Genomic DNA, 19,597 nt, shown 5'->3' on the forward strand with positions numbered 1-19,597 from the left:
CATTAAAAATAAAACACAGTGAAGAAAGTTAAAAAGCAGCATATGACTTCTACCAAGGAGGAAGGATTAGTTGTCCTTTGCATTTTAAGTTTGAAAGTTAATATGACAGTCACAATACCTACTCAGAGCTTCAGATCTTTTTTGAATGATAGGAACATTTTCTCAAAGGCTTTCAGCTACAAAATAGCCCTCAAACAGATTTGTTTCTCTAGAGCACCTGTAATTCAAAAACATTTCTGACAAATAAAGCTGAAAACATTAATTTTATTTGTAAGTGAAAAATTTCAGATGACTACCCTGAAATCCAATAATATTCTCCTGTTTCAAGAGAAACAGTGGAGCTGTGTCCTCTAATTACAGTGGGTCACAAAACTGAATTAAAGGAAGAAGATACTGTTTTAGCTTATGATGCTTTTTAGCTACCTTTCTCTCATGCCTTTCAAGTACTACAGCATTTTCAGTTACATATTTGCCACATTTTGTTTTCACACAACTGCTTTTTCCACTCAAGTTCAAAGGAAGATCAACCCACATAACTTAATTTATACTTTCACTGCAGGCATTGAACACCCATCTCAGCCTGTTCCTCACAGATGCATTTCCTTGTGAAGAAAATCCAGACAATGTATGTCAGCAGACTATCACTTGCCAAGCCACAAAGACCATATCTCAGTAACTCTACAATGGAAATACTACTGTCTAAGTATTTTACACCTGGATTCACCCATATTTCTCCAGTGCTTTGTGCATGCATTATCAAAAAGACAACCAGTTTTACTGAGCAACAAGCTACATAGCAGATTGAAACATTCAATTGTTCTTCCTGTGATGGACTTCAAACTGGGAGACCCGCACCTTCCAACTCTTGGCTGCTCCCATAAACTACACTTTAAGCGCTGTCGAGCTCCTGTTGCAGATCTGGGTCTTCCCAGATATACAGTTATCCATGTTTCTGCTATTTCCTATCTAACAAAGATGTCAACCAAAAAAGGCTGATGGAGATATTTGCCCTGCCACTGGACAGGTGCTGACACCCCTGTTCGCCAGGCTGCCAATCGAGGCATGACTGCAGTTTGTTTTACTCTGATGTGGTGTAACGTACAGTTGTTACTACAAATACAGCCCCTTTCTTAAGCCCAGTTTTTGCAAACTGTGCACCTGTGTAAGTACAGAGGAGCAAATCTGGGGACTCCATGACAAGCAGTCCTGACTCTCAGACCCAATTTGAGTATCACATTCAGATATCACTAACTGAAACTACAGCCACATACAGCATCTTTCACCACAATCTCTCTGTGTGATAATTTTACACTAATCACTAAAACATCACAGCACAAAGTGTTATGTTATCTCTGTATCTGTCCAACACGTATCTATCTCAATATCTATAATTACTTTCTCTTTTCCAAAAACTAGGACAGGGAGTTGTAGCCCTCAAAGATTACAGACACCCATCTTCCTAAGCCTGACTAAGCCTAAACACACAACAATTATAAGATGGTAAACAGCAGTAATTGTACACTAAATGTCTTTTTAAAGAGCCAAATGTGCACTTAAAGTTTAACTCCCACTCACTGCTGCTCTAGAACAAACAGTAAATTAGTGAATACAAAACTAAAAACTTAAAAAAAAAAAAAACAAAAAAAAAAGAAAAAAAAAAAGGAAAAAAAAAAAGCCCTGCAGCATGTTCCTCAGGCAGGAAGTAATTATACTTCCCCCCTTCTTTTTTTCAACCTTTGTAGACATAATGCAGGATAGTTTCAATAAAGCACTGCCTGCAATGAAAGCATGTGATGATCTTGCAATCCAAACTAAAGTGTGATAATTACCCTGCATTAATAGAGAAGGGGACACACAGAGAAATAAACGACCCTCACCCCTGCAAAGAAGTGCAGCTGCATTCTAATTTATCAGCAGTCAATTTATTACCTTATGTACTTTCAAATAGGGGGTTATTTGCACCTGTATGTCTCAGTAAAGAGCAGCTAGTTTCATGACCATTAGAAGCAGTTAAGGCTTCCTCTTTTCACTGGAACAGGTGGCATGCACGGGCAGAAAACCACTCAGCTATTTTTATCCCACGTGCATCAAAATCAACGCTGAGGTACCACTCCAGCCCCATTCTCTGTGAGATTACAGAGTCCTAAGACACTGCACAAGTCTCATGATACATTTGCCTTTTGCTGGGTTGGTGGAAGATTGCTTTGGGAGTGTTTCGGGAAGGAAAATATTATCTAGCAAGAATGAATACAGAAGTCAGTCCCTAGAAGCATGATTGAGATGACACTGGGCATCAAGTAAAGGAAAAAGGGATTCCCCAGCTTCCTTCTGGAAGTGGCCAGACCTGAGCACAGAGGAAGAACCTTGTTCTGCCAGGGCCACTTGATAGGCAGAGGACACCAGTTTCCAGAGCCACTTGCATTACACATGAACATGTGTAGGGAGAAGGGGAAAAAGAATTAAAACATCTTACAAAGTAATAAAATGTAGCTGTGAAATGATAAAAGCTGATTGTTCCTACAGTGTGTTACTGTGTGACAGCTTTCCCGACAATTAAAATGAAGAGGTTGTGTGTACTAATGGCAATGTCTAATTATGGTATACATAAAATATACCATAAATATTCCAGCATTCCCAAGAATGTCTGTGACATTTGTCACTAAGCGGTATCATGTTTGCTTCTTCCATGTCCATTTCCATGTCTCCACTTATAATACTGAGCACTTAAACTGTGAATTCCCTCCTCCCAGGTAAAGGAAGAACGCTTTAATGCTGATACAGTTTTGCTTGGACATATGAAAGCTCTTTGAGAGGTCTTTATGTAGCTTCACAGCTACAAGCTCCTAAAGGTCCTCTAAAGCCAAGCAGTACACTACAGTGCCCATTTTGCAAACATGTAGAGTGAAGCAGAGCGAGATGATCTGCCCAAAATGTTCTACCCAAAGCAGGGCACCCTCTGCCTGGAACTCCACATCTACCCTACAGCCATCACACTGGCTGTTGTTGCTATTCATTTTCCAGCATTTACTACTGTAATAATGTCAGGAAACAAACAGGCCACACTATTCTATGCCATGCAAACACAAAAAATGGCTACAGAGGGATTTCACTGCAGTACAAAAACTCTAAGAACTGACTGTCCTCACATAAAGCTTCACATGACAGGGAAGGAAGGCAGAAGATATTCTGGAAACTAAGTTTTTCTATTTTAGGAGTAAAACCTGAACATTTTAAGCCTCCCCAAAATTCAAGAGTTAGAATACAGATATTTATTTTGTTTTGAAACTTGCCATCACTCGGAACATAGCACTTAAGCAAATCAGCACCTGTCAAGTCTACTGAACTATTCTCTATTTAACCAGAATTTACATTTAGTTCAGTCAATTAATATAAGCTTTATCAGGTTCATGATAATTAGCACACTTATTAAGAGAAGTAACAGCAGTAGAAATGGTGTCAAAAAAGAGCTTTGTTGTACTTCAGTTGTTACCACCAGAGACTCCTATTTGATCTCACCTAGTGATCTGCTTGCTCTTGTACTGCCAAGGAGACCCACTTACTCTGCTCTTAAACCAGACAAATTACTGTGACAAGAAGCAGACTTAGGGTAGCTTCCATTCACAGATCACTTTAGGTACTTCACAGGTCGTGTGCTATTAAACTACTTGCTTTACCAACTTCTTTTGGCTTATCCAAGGCTAAACTGTTTTAATTGTAGGAGGAGGATTTTTTTTGCGTGTTTTGCTTTGCTTTTTTTTTTTTTTTATTCTTCCCTGTTTATTTTTACCATGAATAGTTAAGGGGTGTTGGACCAAAAATAATTTTAATCAACAAGGAAAAAAAAAAAAAAAAAAAACTTTTGCTTTCCTTTGCTTCAAAGATATTGCTGAAATGTACTTTAACACATGAAGACTTCTTTAAGCAAGTATCACTTGGAGCAGTCAATAAGGCCACTTTTTGGTAATTTGTTTTAAGGTAGTCCTCTAACAGCATTAATGGACAGGTAAAATTTAGACTCTTCACACAGAAGATGCCCTCTTGCCTGCCATTCATAACAAGAATTGTCAAATTCCAGATCACTGTTTATACACATACACAATTGTTTTGTGACCCTCTTGAGCTGCAGGGTCATAAGGGTATAATTTACAGTGCATAGTGTTTTAAGAAAATAGTAACTCAAACCATAATTGCTGGGTTTTTTTCCCCCAACTTGAACTGAGCATTTTCCTTTTCTCTTAAACTCATAACCATGAAGCCACATCATTAGTCCAAATTATTCTGAGAATAAGGCTAAAAGTTAATATACTTTGACAAAATTAGCCACTGCTTTAACAATAAAGGGAGTATTGTGCTATCCTTCACTTATCACTGTTCTTAACTATTCAATATTAGATAAGACCTGGAGAAAAATGAAATCCATAAATTGCACTGTGTGGCATATTCTACAGGCAGGCAAGAGACTTTATAGAAGGTGAGACAGTGCTATAAACCAAGAGTCAAATCAGAAACTGAACCTTAATTTTAGATTCCTGGGCTTTTTAACATTCAAGATAGACTGCAAACATTAGTTTAACATTCTCTGTTTTTGTAAGAGTACCTACATAATTTAATACAAGCTGAGTTGAACTGTAGTGAAGGTGTTTCCAGCATATGCTTTTGAGAACATACCTGAAAGACGGGCAGAACAATCCAGTGCTCTGGTATTTTCACAAATTCAAAACAATGAGATACTTAAGACTCTATTCACACACAAAAAAAATAGAAAAGAAAAAATGAACAGAGGAAAAATGGAGAGTTAAATGTTTGTAAGTGGAAGAAACATTTCCCATTTCAACTTTAGCACTTTACTACTGACATACAATGAAAAAAGTGCTTGTATATAACCCAGCCATGTCAGCAGCGAAATGAATCTCCAGGCTGTGCAATGATCTAAGAAAATCTGAATGGGCATATGGGAACAGCTCATTTTGCAAGACCTCCGATACCAACCTACTGATGAACACCGGAGGGTGCCTGACTGCCTGAATACTCACATGCTTATTTGTTGTTATTCTTATTCATTACTGAGTCATTATTATTATTTAAGTGCCGACAATGCACTTGTGAACCAGAACAGATGCAAAATATCCTGTGCTAATGAGAAAATCAAAGCCTTTCTTATATTGGCAATTTCATATTATAGGATCTCTTTATTTTTGCCAATAAAGCACAAAAGTAATTAATACAGCAATATTTTCTTATTGTTCATGAGTAAAGCAAGTAAAACTGCTCAGATTCCGCTTTGGCTCTCACCCCTACCAGCACAAAATACAATAAATACTATTGAAGAATTCCTATTAAGACAGCTGCCAAATAAAATACAACAAGAATCTCTCATAAAAGGCCGTTGTCTGTTTATTAGAGATACAGTCAGTACTCCTCACTGAAAATGAACAGTGTGGCACTGCTCTTTCGTATTTAAATACTTAAGCTGTGTCTTACTGCTGTAACCATCTCACAGGATAATTTTTTAACTGGGGGCTGGAAGATGACATTAGTCCTCAATGTGTTACCAGACTGTGGGTCCAGCATCAGCTCCCATTCTTGAATAACAACTAGAACAATACATAACCAGCACATGCTTTTCACCCCTAAAATTATGCTACTACATACATGAGGAAGCTGACAAATACTTCCATATAAAATAGTTGTGCACACAGAAGGTGCCAGATTTGGACATTCTCTGACAGCAGCAATGGATGTGGACTCCAGCCATGTCCAGCTCCAGGATGACACCTCCAGCAGTCCAGGTTTGATGTGAAGGAGGGTGGGTGTGGAAGGCTCCCTGCAATGTCAACTTTCCCCAGAGCTGCTGGAGCTGTGTCTGCTTCTCATGACTACCCAGTTTTAAAGCAACATCACAGATACTAGAGCTGCTTCATGTGTGTAGCTAAACCTGCAGCAGAGGACGTTAACATTTAGCTGAGAAAGTTTCCATTTGGGTAAAGTGTCCCCTATCTTGCCCTCAGCAAACTAACCTGTGCACACTCCCCAGGTCGGGCTCCAGAAACTCTCCACCTCAGCAAACATTACTGCCCTTCTCAGGACCATTCTGCATCATGGGAACGCAGCGCGACCAAAATCACTTCCGTGAGAAGTACAGAGCTTTTCCCTCAATTTCAGTAACGAACCTGATTTAAGCACAAAATGACTCAGCTGTGACTGCAGGGCTCAACAGTGAGCACAGCACTGCTGCAGAGACAACGGCCAGTGTGGAGCAGAGCTAAGCCCCGCTGTCATTTCTCCTAAAACGAAGCACGATGAACAATATGTGAGTCCTAAAGTCTTGTTCAAGAACCTTGCTGGAGTCAGAGACAGGCCCAGTCCTTCACTGGAAGTCAAAGGGATATAGTTCTGTGTTAACTCTTTGGCAGCCCAAGGGCTGCTGCGAGGGCAGAGTCCAGCATGAGCCCCCTGCTTGCCCCAGGGCTCCTGCTGCATCTGCAACCAAAGCTCGCAGGAGGATCCCTGACCTAGAGAGGAGCCTGACCACACGTTTTGTATCAAAATACTCCTACCAAATCAAAGTACGTGGGCAAAGAAGCCAAGATTTAAATGCCAGAGCCAGTAAAACTAAAAAGTGTATCAATAAATGAAAATGTGAATGAAGACGTTTCACCCTCAGCAAGTCCTCAGAAGGGGGAACTGAGATCCTCAGAATCTGCCTTGACTAAAAAGACAATTGAAAAAGCTGGATAGTACCTTCTGTTCAACATCAGAATCCAAGACAACCTCATGTTCAGAAGACCAAGTCTGGCCCTAAACACTTAACAGGATTAAATAAAAATGGCAAGATCCTTAAATACAAATAAGAAAACATCTATGGAAAGATCATCTACTGATACTACTTTTTGAAGATCTACATGGAAACAACTGCTAGTTGTAACAGCAGCATCCTGCCAGTGACACACATTTAAACAAAAGGAAAAAAAATACACAAACAATAAACCAACCCCCCCGGCAACAATGGATAAAAAAAATGCCTAGATTTGTAACTTTCCATTAAACACTAACTTAATAAAACCAACAACCATGCATCTGAACTAGAAGAGTGTTTTTAAAAGCAGTGGAAGTGTGACAGATGAATGACAGTTGATCACAAGTGACAATCCACATTTAAGTCCAGAGGAATGCCCAGCCTTCACATCCTCTTGAATCAGCCTTAAGTCAACACCCGCTCATCGTTAAGCACACGCTCAGTGCCCACTGGCGCAGGCACACCCACAGTGAAGGGCTGGGCGTACTCGAGTACCTGCTGAATTCTGCCACGCTCACACCTGGCCATGCTGCTACAAGCCATCACTTTCAGATTTTTGACTGTCACCCTTTGCTCACATCCCCATTTGTTCCTGGCTGGGTATGTTCTTGGCCAGAACATTTACAGCCCCTGGTATTATCCCTCTGAAGCTGTGACGCATTCTTAACCACAACTTTGAGAACACACTGACATTATAATATACAAACATGTACAGAAGATATACACACTCAGACACACCAGGGGATAAAACAGACTGGGAGGAAACGAGGAACTTTATGGTACTGTCTTTTCTAATGAGATAGAAAGTGGCAGATGTAAAGATTTCATTCAACCGACAATCTCTTTTATGATATGAATAAACTACTAAAACAGATTTAATCCTTTATAAAATCAGATTATAAGCAGCAGACAAAATCACAACTTTATTCAATACGCCATCTTATCCAGTGTGACTAATGCATTATTTGTATGAAGTTAAAGTAGAGCATTGGAAAGCTATGAAATAAATCAAATGCTCTACTTTATGTAATCTTAACAGACAGATCCCATTAGGATTCTACTATGCATAGCTGTTGGTTAAAATCATTGACCAGCATCCTTATAAATTAATCAACTGAGGTAATGCTGGCTTGGCTGTCATCATTTGTTCCTAATCTACATTTAGAATTCACTTCAACTTTTCAAGCCCTTTAGAACAGGTTTATCTATTCTCTCGCACCCTTGCTTCAGACATCCACCTAACCATTAATTGTTTACAAAAGACCCAGTACAATGGAACTGTATCTTTTTATGTTCCTTTTCTTTCCACAGATATCAGAGCACATATTGACACTGCGTTATAATTAGTTAGAAAGATATTAAATCTTAACCAAACATTCTAGCCTGCCTCAATTTTTTGATGAGACCTTTTATCATTGAAGTTGAATTTGCAGGCAGATGTGTGAGTTTACACAAGCGAGAATCATTAAAAAATCTAAAATAACCCTTATCTGGTTGAAATGCAGCTAGCAGAATATTTTTGGTTATAGATATATGGGAGGAAAAAAGCCTCCTAGATATCAGGTTATTTGTGGAGCTCTAATGTGTTTTCAAACATGTAACTTCTGTGTTATGTCTGTGTATTTTATGCAGTTTCTACTCATGTTTGTTAGATGTCTGCATGTCATGTACTGCAAGATTCATGAGCAGTCTACAACCAGGCAAAATTCTCACACAACAGCTTGTCTTGGGCAATGGGGAAAGAAACAGCAGAGTGAAGTGACAGGGAAGAGTATTATTCATTAACCTGATGAGGGTAACACCTAGTCATGGTCTACGATCCAAACATGCTCAGTGCCCTGCTGATGGAGCTTATGATTCTGAATGAGCACACAGGTATTTCCCTACACCCCTATCAAAACTCTCTAATTATATTCCCTATCTATGATCCCTCCACAGGCACACTAAAAACCAGTCAGTTTGGGCAAGGGCTCTTTAAAGAGAGAAGGAAAGACTGAGCAGTAACAAAAACATAGCAGTAGATTGCATAATATTTCTGGAGCTCTACCACAGAGTAGGTAAAGGTCATCTGCTCCCAAAATGGAATGAGAAAGAAAGGGAAGCTGTGGCTAACTATGGTTTAGAGTTTACTAAATCAATGAAAAACTTCAACCAGCTGCAGTGCCCTCCAGCTCAGCCCGCTAGTGCAAATTTACTGGCCCACAGACAACTATCAAAGCCACAAAGACAATGCATCCAAATATGTACAACACTAATCATCTCCCTAATTGCCTAAAAGTGATACACAGGATTTCATCAAAATTCATTCCCTTCTTCAAAGGCACATTGTTAATTTCAAAACCAAATTCCACCAACACAGTCTATTAAAACACATATATAAAAATACCTCCTACTTTTCAGGGACATAAAAATAAAGACCACTAATTGTTTTCACTGCCTGTTTTCCCTTGAACCTTGAAAGAAAGGACCTCAGAATAAAATTTTGCCCCATATTCTTTTTTTTTTCCAATCACAAGGATGTACTCTTCCTTGTGCTTCCTGAACGCAACACAGTAATTTGTATCCCCAAGTGGTATAAATAGAAAATACGCTCAGTCTAATAACATATGTGAAGAAAACTCATGCCCAGGGTTAACCAACAAAGCAGCAGCGATCTGCTAGAAACAACGGCAGCTGGCTCAAAGAGCAACAATGCTTCTGAAAAACTGTGGATGTACTATTCAGTGAACCATCCAAGATACGACGTTTACTTAAGCTACAGCTGCATATACAAAGCTTTGCAACAAGATCTGGTAAATGACAAGTCTTCTGGAGTAACAAGATGGTTCTGTCTCCAAAAGGTCCATAGCCTTCACTGTTCAGCTATACTAGCAGGGCAAATTACATGAAGTATACACACTGTAAATAAATTCTCCCCTTCAGAAGAGTTTCTCTCCTTTGATTACCTTCTCTTGCAGATATGCTCTGCCCAAATCCCACCATTTCTCTTTACAGGCTTGCCTTTCCCCTACTAATATATCTGCCTAGGTTTCTGTCTTCCTCCATCGCTGTAAACATTCATAAACATTAAGGGACTTAACCTCATCACACCCCCACAGAATAGGAAAATATGCCCATCAGAGTTGGCAAGCAGTGAAGTGGAACTCAACTGCATTCCTGACCAACGACAAGTCCTTCTGCAAAGTCACTTCTCTCTTCCCATTCCTCACTAAATAAGAAGGTGTAATGACAATGACTTCTCTGAAAAAATGCCTCAGTCTACCAGTAAAAATCGGAGATGTTATGCCTCTCACTTCACAAAAGGAGGTAAAGCAAAGACATAAATCAATATTGGTTGAAGCGTCTGTGGTTAGAAATATCAGCCCGTTTTTCTAAACATGTGTCTGATCTCATCAGCACAAATGTTGCATCCAACACAAGGATCTCTGTGCATCAGCTATGCCATAGAAAACAATGTTTTACTTTTCTTGTGGGTAATGCTGTACAAGCAAGCCAGTGAAGGACTATATAGCTAGACTGAAGTTCAGAGTACAGAAAATGTCAAAAGCAGTTCCCAGCTGACACCCAGGAGGATGAAAAAGTGAGCAGAAAGACCAGATAAAGGTAACTACACAGCTGGCCCTTCTCTCTCATGCTTTGCACTTGAACAAAAAAAAAAAAAAAAAAGGCAAATTACCACAGAAGTAAATACCATTGCTTCACTTTGACAGACACCCAAGTGACTTTCCAAAGGCAGTAAAGTAGCTAGCCACAGCACGAGTGAGAGAATCCATGTTCTATTCCTAAAAATATATATTCACCCTGATTTCACAAACTTAAAAATGACAACAACTCTTTCAAGTATTACCAAAAAAAGCAATGCAACTTAGTTCCTTCTCCAAGCAACCGCTACCCGTCAGCCACTGGCCAATGCCTCAATCACTTCACCTACCCCTCTTCAAAGGCTTGGTGAAGACAAATGGGCTTTCCAATGTGCAACCAAGCAGAAAGCCATGAAAATCAAAGGGCTGCTTTTTGAGTAAATATGAGCTCCAAAGCCATTGTCCTCTCCCACAGAGGAGATCTATGAAAATGCTTACTATAGCATATGCACAGTATTCTTTACAGCTCTGCCTCCCTGCTGACCACCAGCCCCAGGGCCCAGTCCGCTTCCCATTACAACTGGCTTCACCACACCCACTGACTTGTATTGGAACTCTTTCAGGGACCCTAACTAATGAGTTTTTAAACACTTGTAGACAGAGAAGATAATTCCTCATCATTATTCTTCATAGGAAACACCAGGAAGAATGTCACTCCATTGTTCTACAGGAAAGAAACTGGAAGAAAAATCACTCCCACATTCAAAAGAGCAGCCCAAAGTTTTCATACATGAACTGGCTGCCCCCCAAGCTACGGGGGTCTCACCTGAGAGTTCAGGACAGGGACCTAAAGCATGTGCAACCTTCTGAAAACATCTCTGACTCTGGCATCTATGCAGACAAAGAGGTTCATAACCAACAGACATACATTGTTCCAAGGCAGGATTCTCAAATACGAGCATGGCTACTGACAGCAGCATAGAAACAGACTCACCTAAATGCTGCATTAGTTTCCCTCATGACATGAGACTGAAATAAATAGGAACTGGAAACTTTAATGATGGTTTATATTTAAAGCTTTGCATTTGCTTTCTCTACTGACAGTTGTATGCTTTTTTCCTCACAAGAGAAATCTTGACCTAAACCAGTAATAAAGGACAAAAAAAAAAAAAACAAGTAGACTTACATAATATACTTTTACTCTCAGACATAAAAATATTTTAAGTAAAAAACATTCCATTATGAAGCCACCTTCTCAGCATGGATCATAAGCCACCAAGGACTGCTCTGCTTTTACCCAGTGTCACTTTCAGGTGTCTATCACTTTGCAGGATGCAGATACCATCACCTATCAAAAGAGCCTACACCTGGATGTCTGAGAAAACTTCTGAGCTACAATTGAATCCTGACAACAGTCCATGTAAATAAAGTGCCAAATGGAAAAAGCACTAGTCTCAGTAGTTAAGTCATCTGCAGGTTTGAGCCCGAGGCACTGGCAATGTAGAGCTACAGAATTTACTCATTCCACAACACCATGTACACCCACAGCATACAAAAATAGCTATTATAATACTTGTCAAAGGAACAACTGAGTGATTTTTAACTTGGTGCTCTATCTTGTTTTCTTCTTTGCTGGTTGTTAATACCCCATCCCTATAACTACATATAATTATGAGTGGGTTATTCATGTCTTACTATAACTGGTAGCACCATGCAGCATGTGAGTCAGGAATCTGAACTGCTGACTACAGCTCCTCACTAAACAAGTCTTACACACCACACATAGTAAATGGCATTCCCTATTCTTTTCTCCACCTACAAGGAAAATCAGTTTCCAGTTGTGGTATCATCTCCAGCTGTCCTTAAAACTCACCATTACCAAATCACATGAAATACAGACTCAATGATAATCCCCAGTAAAAAGACACAGATCAACAGCTGAAGTCACAAGGAAAACATTTCCCAGGTAGGAGTTTTCTTCTCTCAGTGGCTTGGTTTGAATACATTCATAAAATGTTATTAAAGTGCGATATAACATTTTTCTGAAGAAACTACTGACTAGACCTTTGTTTAAAAGTCGTAACAATTTATGGTGTTGATCTGCCATGTACAAGTTGAGAAATAGTCTCTTCATGATAAAACAGTTTGTAACAACTGGGAAGTTAACTGCAGGAAGTTTTGGGTTATTCCCTCACCTCAGCTCTCTAGCTCCACATTACTTTTTCAGCACTATGAGCCCAACCTTGTAAACCCATCAAACTGATTGCACTCAACAGCAGTCCTGTTGAAATTCAGCAGCAATATACAATTTTTATGAAGTTTCTGTGAGACTGGACTCCGGGACAGTGTATTTGAAAACAAGCCCACCAGCTCATTCCCTCACAATTTGCTCACAAATGAAGGTTTAACATCATATGCCCTTCGTGAGAATCTTTGGTCAAACAACTGTCTCATCAGAAGTTATTCAAGATGGATCTTAAAATCTACTGACACACACACTGCTATCCTTCCTCTCATTTTTTAATCTCTACAGTTGTCCATTAGTCAGGAGTAATGTACCTTCTGACCTCCGACCAAAGCTATTAGAACAATTTAAATAAATATTTTGGTTACAAAGCATCAACACAGAACATTCGGTAACAATAAAAGGATGAAAGAGCTGTCTTTTTAGAGTCACTGTTGTAACTTCCTGACCATGTTATATTATGAGTGGTCTGGAAGGTTATACTAACTTGATATCTTACTTGGTATACTGTCTTCTTTTTCAACGCTTAAGAAAGAATTTGCAAAATTGCAAACCCAAGAATTGTGGCACATTCTCAGTTTTCAGTGTTAATAGATGTTTGATGGCCTTAGAAAATCCATTCTGTTAACTGCAATCAAGAGAAGAGATTCAAGCTTTCCTCTCCATTTTTCTTTCCTTTCTGTAAAAGAAAGGCTGTAAATTTGAATTGGACAGGTTCAGAATTGGGCTCTGAGGAGTTTTTCCATATGCATAGCATTAGGCATGTGCAGACTGCCTTGCTGATCCTGGTCATTAGAGAGTTGCTCCACATTTAAAGAAGTCTGCCTTTTGGCCAAAATGGGCAAATCAGGGACCCTCTCAGGTCAACTGGGAGCACCTCCACTGGCATCACTGGCTACTGACTCAGGCCCAAGCTGGAGGAAGACACAGGTCCTTTATGGTATTTATTGACTATACATATTTAACAGGTATCCGGGAGCCAAACCCTTCAAGCCCTTGACACAAAAATAATTCCATTACCTCAAACTAAAGGGACAGGGAAAATACAGGATAGGGTCTGTCTGTTTAGGTGCTTATTCTAAACACTTCATGAGTTTAAGGCATAAAATGTTTTCTATAATTCCTCTAGATTTTTTTAAAATGAGATTTAATATTTGCATTCTTTCTGGCTGCCCAGTTATTTGTGAAATCACATAAAGCTGCTATAGATTTCAGGGAAATGGATGTGTACTATACAGTCAAAAATAACATCAGCTTTTATTACCAAATATATCAAAAACTGGGGTTTAGTCATTAGTAAAACACATTGAGGATTTTGGGAGTGATCAAAAACCCAGTTTGGTGAAACTTAACTTGAAATCAGAGTTGTTTTAATGGGACCACTTGTGCGCTTAAAACTACATAACTGTCTAAAGGCCCTGCTAAATTAAGGCCCACGCGCTTTTTCTAAGTTTAGAGCAAATTTTATCCCATCTCACCACCTTGGGCATTTTTCTTTACCCATATAAAAACAAACTTTGGGCCTCGTAACACAAAAAGCATCACAACACCCCTTCCACAATGCTAGAGCATGTTGTCTCATTCCTAAGAAGCACAAAAAGACCAGCAGTGTCCATCCATTTTTTCAAAGACCATTTAGTATATCTAACTTAATACTTTACAGAATGTCACATTTTCCACTTAAATTATTTAGTAAATTCCAGGTTTCAGAAGTACTCTTGTCAGACAAAAGGAATAATTTTGCCTTACTGAAGGACCTGCATCATAGTACCATCTTTTACTAGGAAAGAAAAGCCCAAACAATATAATTGGCATTCATGTACAAACTGCTTAAATGCTCTTAAGTTCTGCCTGGCTTCAGAATAGCTGAACAGTATCTGAAGTATCTACTCTCCATCCCAATTTGTATATTTTAAAAGTCATTAAATTCTTGAATGAATCATTAGCAAAACAATTCAAATGCTGTTAAACTGATAGTAATTTTGCCTCATAGGATAGATGTGAGCTTAATGTTTGCAAACAGCCAAATTCTTTTAAGATTTACACTCCATGGAGTTCAATATCAGCCAGGGAAGAATTACTAAATCAGGATGTACTTCAAGTACAGGTTTTGGCCCAAGACTATTTTTGGTCTTCTTCAGCTGCTTGTTTTGACAGCATCTAATCCCCCTCACACACCCACCAGCAGCCACACAATCTATCCATTTACACTTTCAAAGCAAATTGAAAATGAAACATTCTCAAATAATTACTCGCGGATGTCTGTAATACAAATCCAAAAAGTAACGGCAATTCAACTGTAATACTTCTTAGGGAGAAGAAATGGAGGGGAGAAAAACCTTACAGAAATCCATTCAAAATGCGACTTCATCCTACACTAATGCTCTCACCATCACCTCCTAAAAAATTTAAAATAAAAAATAAAAATTAAATCTAATTCACAGAGACCTATCTACTCTTTCATACATTCCCATCAGAAACGCAACACACGCTCAGAAGATTTTTCATTTAGTGAATTATTACAGACCCTGGTGAAGGAATCATAACTGAGAAGGTCTTCTGCAGGGGCACAAGGCAAAGAGGGAAGCGGGAAGGTGGGTGAAGAGGGGGAAATAGCCAGGGCTGGAACTGAAACAGTTCACCTTTGTCTGGAGAGCAGGATCACACCCTCCAGGTTGAGGACAATGCTGAAAGAGCACGCTGCTGTGGCATGCAGTGTGTTTCTGCATTCACACAGGAGAGGAACCTGGCCCACAGATGGCCTGTTCTCGGCTTTGTCAGCCACAAACAGACCTTTGAACTTTCTATTTATATAACAGTTTAGTGAGTTTAAGCCTCTTCCTGTATAACTGGCAGTTTGCTGGTTTGGCTGTAATTAGGCTAGTTGTGATACATAGTATAAAGAAGAGAAAAAGCAAGAGGCTTGTTTCTCTGCAGGGAGAAGTCTTCCTCATCACAACCACACAGCTAAGATGATACTGTTACCTACTCATCTTCTTTCCCCTTGCCAGGTTTTGATTTACATACCTCAATATGTATTTCTCCGCTAAGTATTTTCTCAACTTCCACTTTTTTAAAGATTGGAGGACTTAAAAATATTAATACCTATGACAATAAATATAACATAAACCAAGACTTTCTCTGCCTTTGTGCCAGTGAGGAGTATATATTCGGGGTGCTTGGGTCTTTGTTGGTTTTGTTGTTTCCCAGCTGCTGATTAATGACACCACCTTACTCCATAAGCAGGTTCAAATCTAGCCACATGGTCCCAGGACACAGCAAGATTTCATTTACTTGGTTACCACAGACAAGCATGGAAAGTGATTTAAAAGATGAAATTTGATTTTTAACAGCAAGTGGTCCCCTTGGTGCACACAGGCATTCAAGCTTTTCATTATATCCATCTCCCTTCCTTTCTCCTTCATAGAATGGCTCATATTAAATGCAAGCCCAGGTGAACACTTCTTATTCATCCAGGAATCATAGCAGACTTCAGCTTTGGCCCTTTCGTCTCGTCCTGAGTTTACATTCATTTAAATTGTTTTGGGTATTTTTCAGTTTTTTCAAGTCTGGCAAAACATCCACAGGGATATTCGTGGCCTTATTTTTCTACCCCAGTGTTAACAAAAAACCCAACAACTCCCAGCTACCCTCCTAATCACATTCTTGATGAAGGTTCAATGAAGCACCTCATTCTTGTACTACTGTGATCTCTCCTAACATGAGAAACTAAAGGGCTGATTCTGCAGTTTGTATCAAGACAAAGCTCCCACTAATCATCTGGAAGGCCAGGTGAGAATTTCAGCACATGTGTAGTGGCACTGCACGCTGTAACAATCACAGCTCTTGATAAAATATGTTTCAAGAAGTGACACAAAAATGTACCTCCACTGGAGGTGGGGGAAATTAGCCATATTTTTCCCATCAACCAAAAACTTTTGCGAAGTCATTTCCTGGTATAAAGGCAAGGTAGAGAAAGTTTACCTTTACACCTTTTCATCAGATTAAAAAAAAAATTCTGCTCAAGCTGTAAATATTTTTTAATATATTTCTCAGGCTAACGATGTTTCTGTTGTACTTTGCATACAGATAATACAAACACCCACACACACAGTAGGCCTGAGCTTGCCTTCTTGGCAATTACAGCACAGATTAGCAGAAGTTTTGGGTTTGCAAGGAATGCAGAAGAGGGTCCCTAATTGCCTTATAAATGCTTGTGAAACACGTTTTACAAAGGCCAGCTTACAGGCAGAAGGAGGGCAGCTTCAAAATACGAAGCAGCAATTCACACATCATGTTATATATACCTATTTGCAAATATTATGAAGCAACCACACCATATTGGATACACAGACAAAATAAATAAATCTTGATGGATGAGCATGCATATTTCTGGGTGTGTAGCGATGATGTATGTGTAACATACTACATACATACACATGTTTGTGGACAGATGAGCTAAATTCAACTCTCTGTAAGCTACGCAACTACTTGTCAGAGACAAAAATATTTACAAGTATAATAAAATACATGTCACATTTGTGTAGACAAGTAGATTATGCACCCACATATTATATATGCACTCGCATATACTAATTGGATTATTAAAAGGTAAATGCAACTTGATCCCTGCAGTGTGCGTGAATGCCTGTGCCACATAGAGTTTGAGCAGATATCAAACTGTTTGAAACAGTCAAAGTAAAAATGTTCTCTCCTCATGACCCCTAGAACCACTAAAAACAATACATTTCACAGTACAAAAAAATCCAAATGAAATTTCTAGAATGAGGGGCAACACGCTCATATTTTATGGAAAAACTGAGGCAAAGAATTCCCTTCTTTCTGATGCCCATCTCTAAATCCACATAAAACCATAGTCAAATGAACGTAAGTTATTAAGCAAACACTAAAACTCAATACCTATAATGTCCTTAGTATTTGAACTACACCCACATATTGGGTTGTAACAGCTTCTATTAAATTAATGATGTTACCCACATTATAAATTAGGCAAATTGTATGCAAATATTATTTGAGTGGTAATACGGTGGTTATCAGTTGTCTGCAAAATAAATTAGTGTAGCAGAGTAAAGATAGTGTGGTAGAAGCATAATATTTAATTGAGCACTAATTTTATTGTGATTATTACTTTTAAATAACAACAGCATGATTATTAAAAAGATGTAATACAATGGATTATGCAGAGCTGATAAAACAAGCACATGATCCAAAACGCCTGCTTACAGATTAATATTGATATAGTGTAATTTATGGTTGCAAGGATTTACTCCCAATTGCTGTAAAACGGAACGTGACAGGTATTTGGTTCTGATTACCATGGATTTGCAAGTATAGCTGTTAGACCGTGTTTGGCAAAATGATAGTTATTAACAAGATATATTACTCTATTCCTAGACATACCTTTATATTATCAACAAAGTAAAGTAAACCCTCTGCAAAACACGAAGTCCAAATGCTCATGCATACACATATCTGTGTGGCATTTAGAGATTAGGATCACAAAATACAGTATTTTAGTCTCTTTCTTCCTTGGCAAACTGCACTCCAGCCTAAAAGCATTTAACAAAGCAGTACCCAACCCCTGAATTTCCCCATGCATAGTTAAGGAATTATATTTGCTAAATTGAAAAGTAAAGAAAGAACCAATAAAACCAGCCAAAGAATAAGCATAATCTCATTAACCAGCCAGGGAAGTGACTAAATACCTACCCAAATTCTAACTTTCCTAGCTACTTATCACCCATCAAAAATTCCTTAACGTTCACTTTGATAACAAGTTTACAATGCACTTAAACAGATGCACCGACCTTTTTAAGGTGCACCTATTTGCAGAGCAACATAAACCTAAAATTCCACTCTTAAAAGAAATGGAAAGAAAGAAAAGAAAAATGATGCAGAGGCGGGCAGGAAAAAAAGACCTGTTATAATACCACGGGTACTGATCTTCCCACTTCCAAAACTAACTTCAATAACGCTTCATCTAGAATAGGAAACCAGCAAAACCAGCAACAGAAGCCCCCACACCGATCTGGGCTACAGCCGAACTGTGCCACACAGCAAAACTACAGTTGCAGTTCTCCCCGTGAAAGGAACATTGTCAGTGACAGCAGTAAACACAACATAAGCAAAGCCGCGATCCCGGGGAACATCGCCGCCCCTGCTCGGGAGGGGGCTGCCGCCGCTGATCGCAGCCGGCACCCGGCACCTCTCGGCGTTCCCCTGCGGGCCAACTTCGCCCCCCGCCGCCGTGCTCCGAGCGCTGCTCCCCAGCCGGGGCCGGCGGCGCGGCTGCGGAGCGTGGCTGGAGCCGGCCGGCACCGGCGGCGGCTGCCCCGGCCGGCCCCGCTGCCCGCGGGCACCGGCTGCTTCGCCCCTCAACAAAGGCTACGGCACCGGGGGAGCGAGCAGGGAAGGGTAGGAAGGAGGCAGCTGGAAGAAGGAGAGGGGTGGAGAGACGGGGGGGGGGGGGGGAGGTGGTGGGGGGGAAGAAACCAAAACCAAAAAAAAAAAAAAAAAAACAAAACAAAAAAAAAAAAAACCACCCGAAAAAACCTACCACTGCTGCTCTAAGTCCCAGTCCCTGAAAAAGTCGAATAGGTCCATAACGATGTGGTGGGGAGACTCAGAGAAGTGATGCCCCCTCCCCGCCCCGCCCCGCCGAGCCGAGCCGAGCCGGCGCGGCTATTGCTGCCCGGCCCGCATGGGCAGCGGCGCCGCGGGGAGCGGCGGCTGCCGCGGGGCCGCGCGGAGCCGCCCGGGGTGGCGGAGCGCCGCCGCCGCCGCCAGCAGCGCGGCGCGGCTGTGCCCGGCTGGGAGAGGCAGCACGGCGGCGGCGGCGGCCCGGCGCACACACACACAGACGGGCGGGCAGGCAGGCTGCCTCGCACACCGCGAGGGGAGGAGCCGGGGCGGCCCGAAGCCGCGGCATGGAGCCGCCGCGGCAGCACCGCCGGG

General features: G+C 40.3%; 1 protein-coding gene across 7 annotated transcripts in view; it reads right to left on the reverse strand.

Annotated features, from left to right (window-relative positions):
* The window catches only part of AFF2 (AF4/FMR2 family member 2), a 336,455-nt gene extending 317,073 nt beyond the window's left edge, over positions 1-19,382 (reverse strand). For 6 of the 7 annotated variants that reach the window (XM_032124430.1, XM_032124431.1, XM_032124429.1 and 3 more), the window contains exon 1: positions 19,200-19,382. In XM_032124430.1, coding sequence (XP_031980321.1) covers positions 19,200-19,246 — 47 coding nt within the window. In that variant the 5' untranslated portion in view covers positions 19,247-19,382. The remainder of the gene's footprint in view (positions 1-19,199) is intronic. The other variant, XM_032124432.1, reaches the window with a different exon arrangement.
* Between the last annotated feature and the right edge of the window lie 215 nt (positions 19,383-19,597).

The sequence above is a fragment of the Corvus moneduloides genome, chromosome 14 (assembly GCF_009650955.1).
Source record: "Corvus moneduloides isolate bCorMon1 chromosome 14, bCorMon1.pri, whole genome shotgun sequence".
Lineage (NCBI taxonomy): Eukaryota > Metazoa > Chordata > Aves > Passeriformes > Corvidae > Corvus > Corvus moneduloides.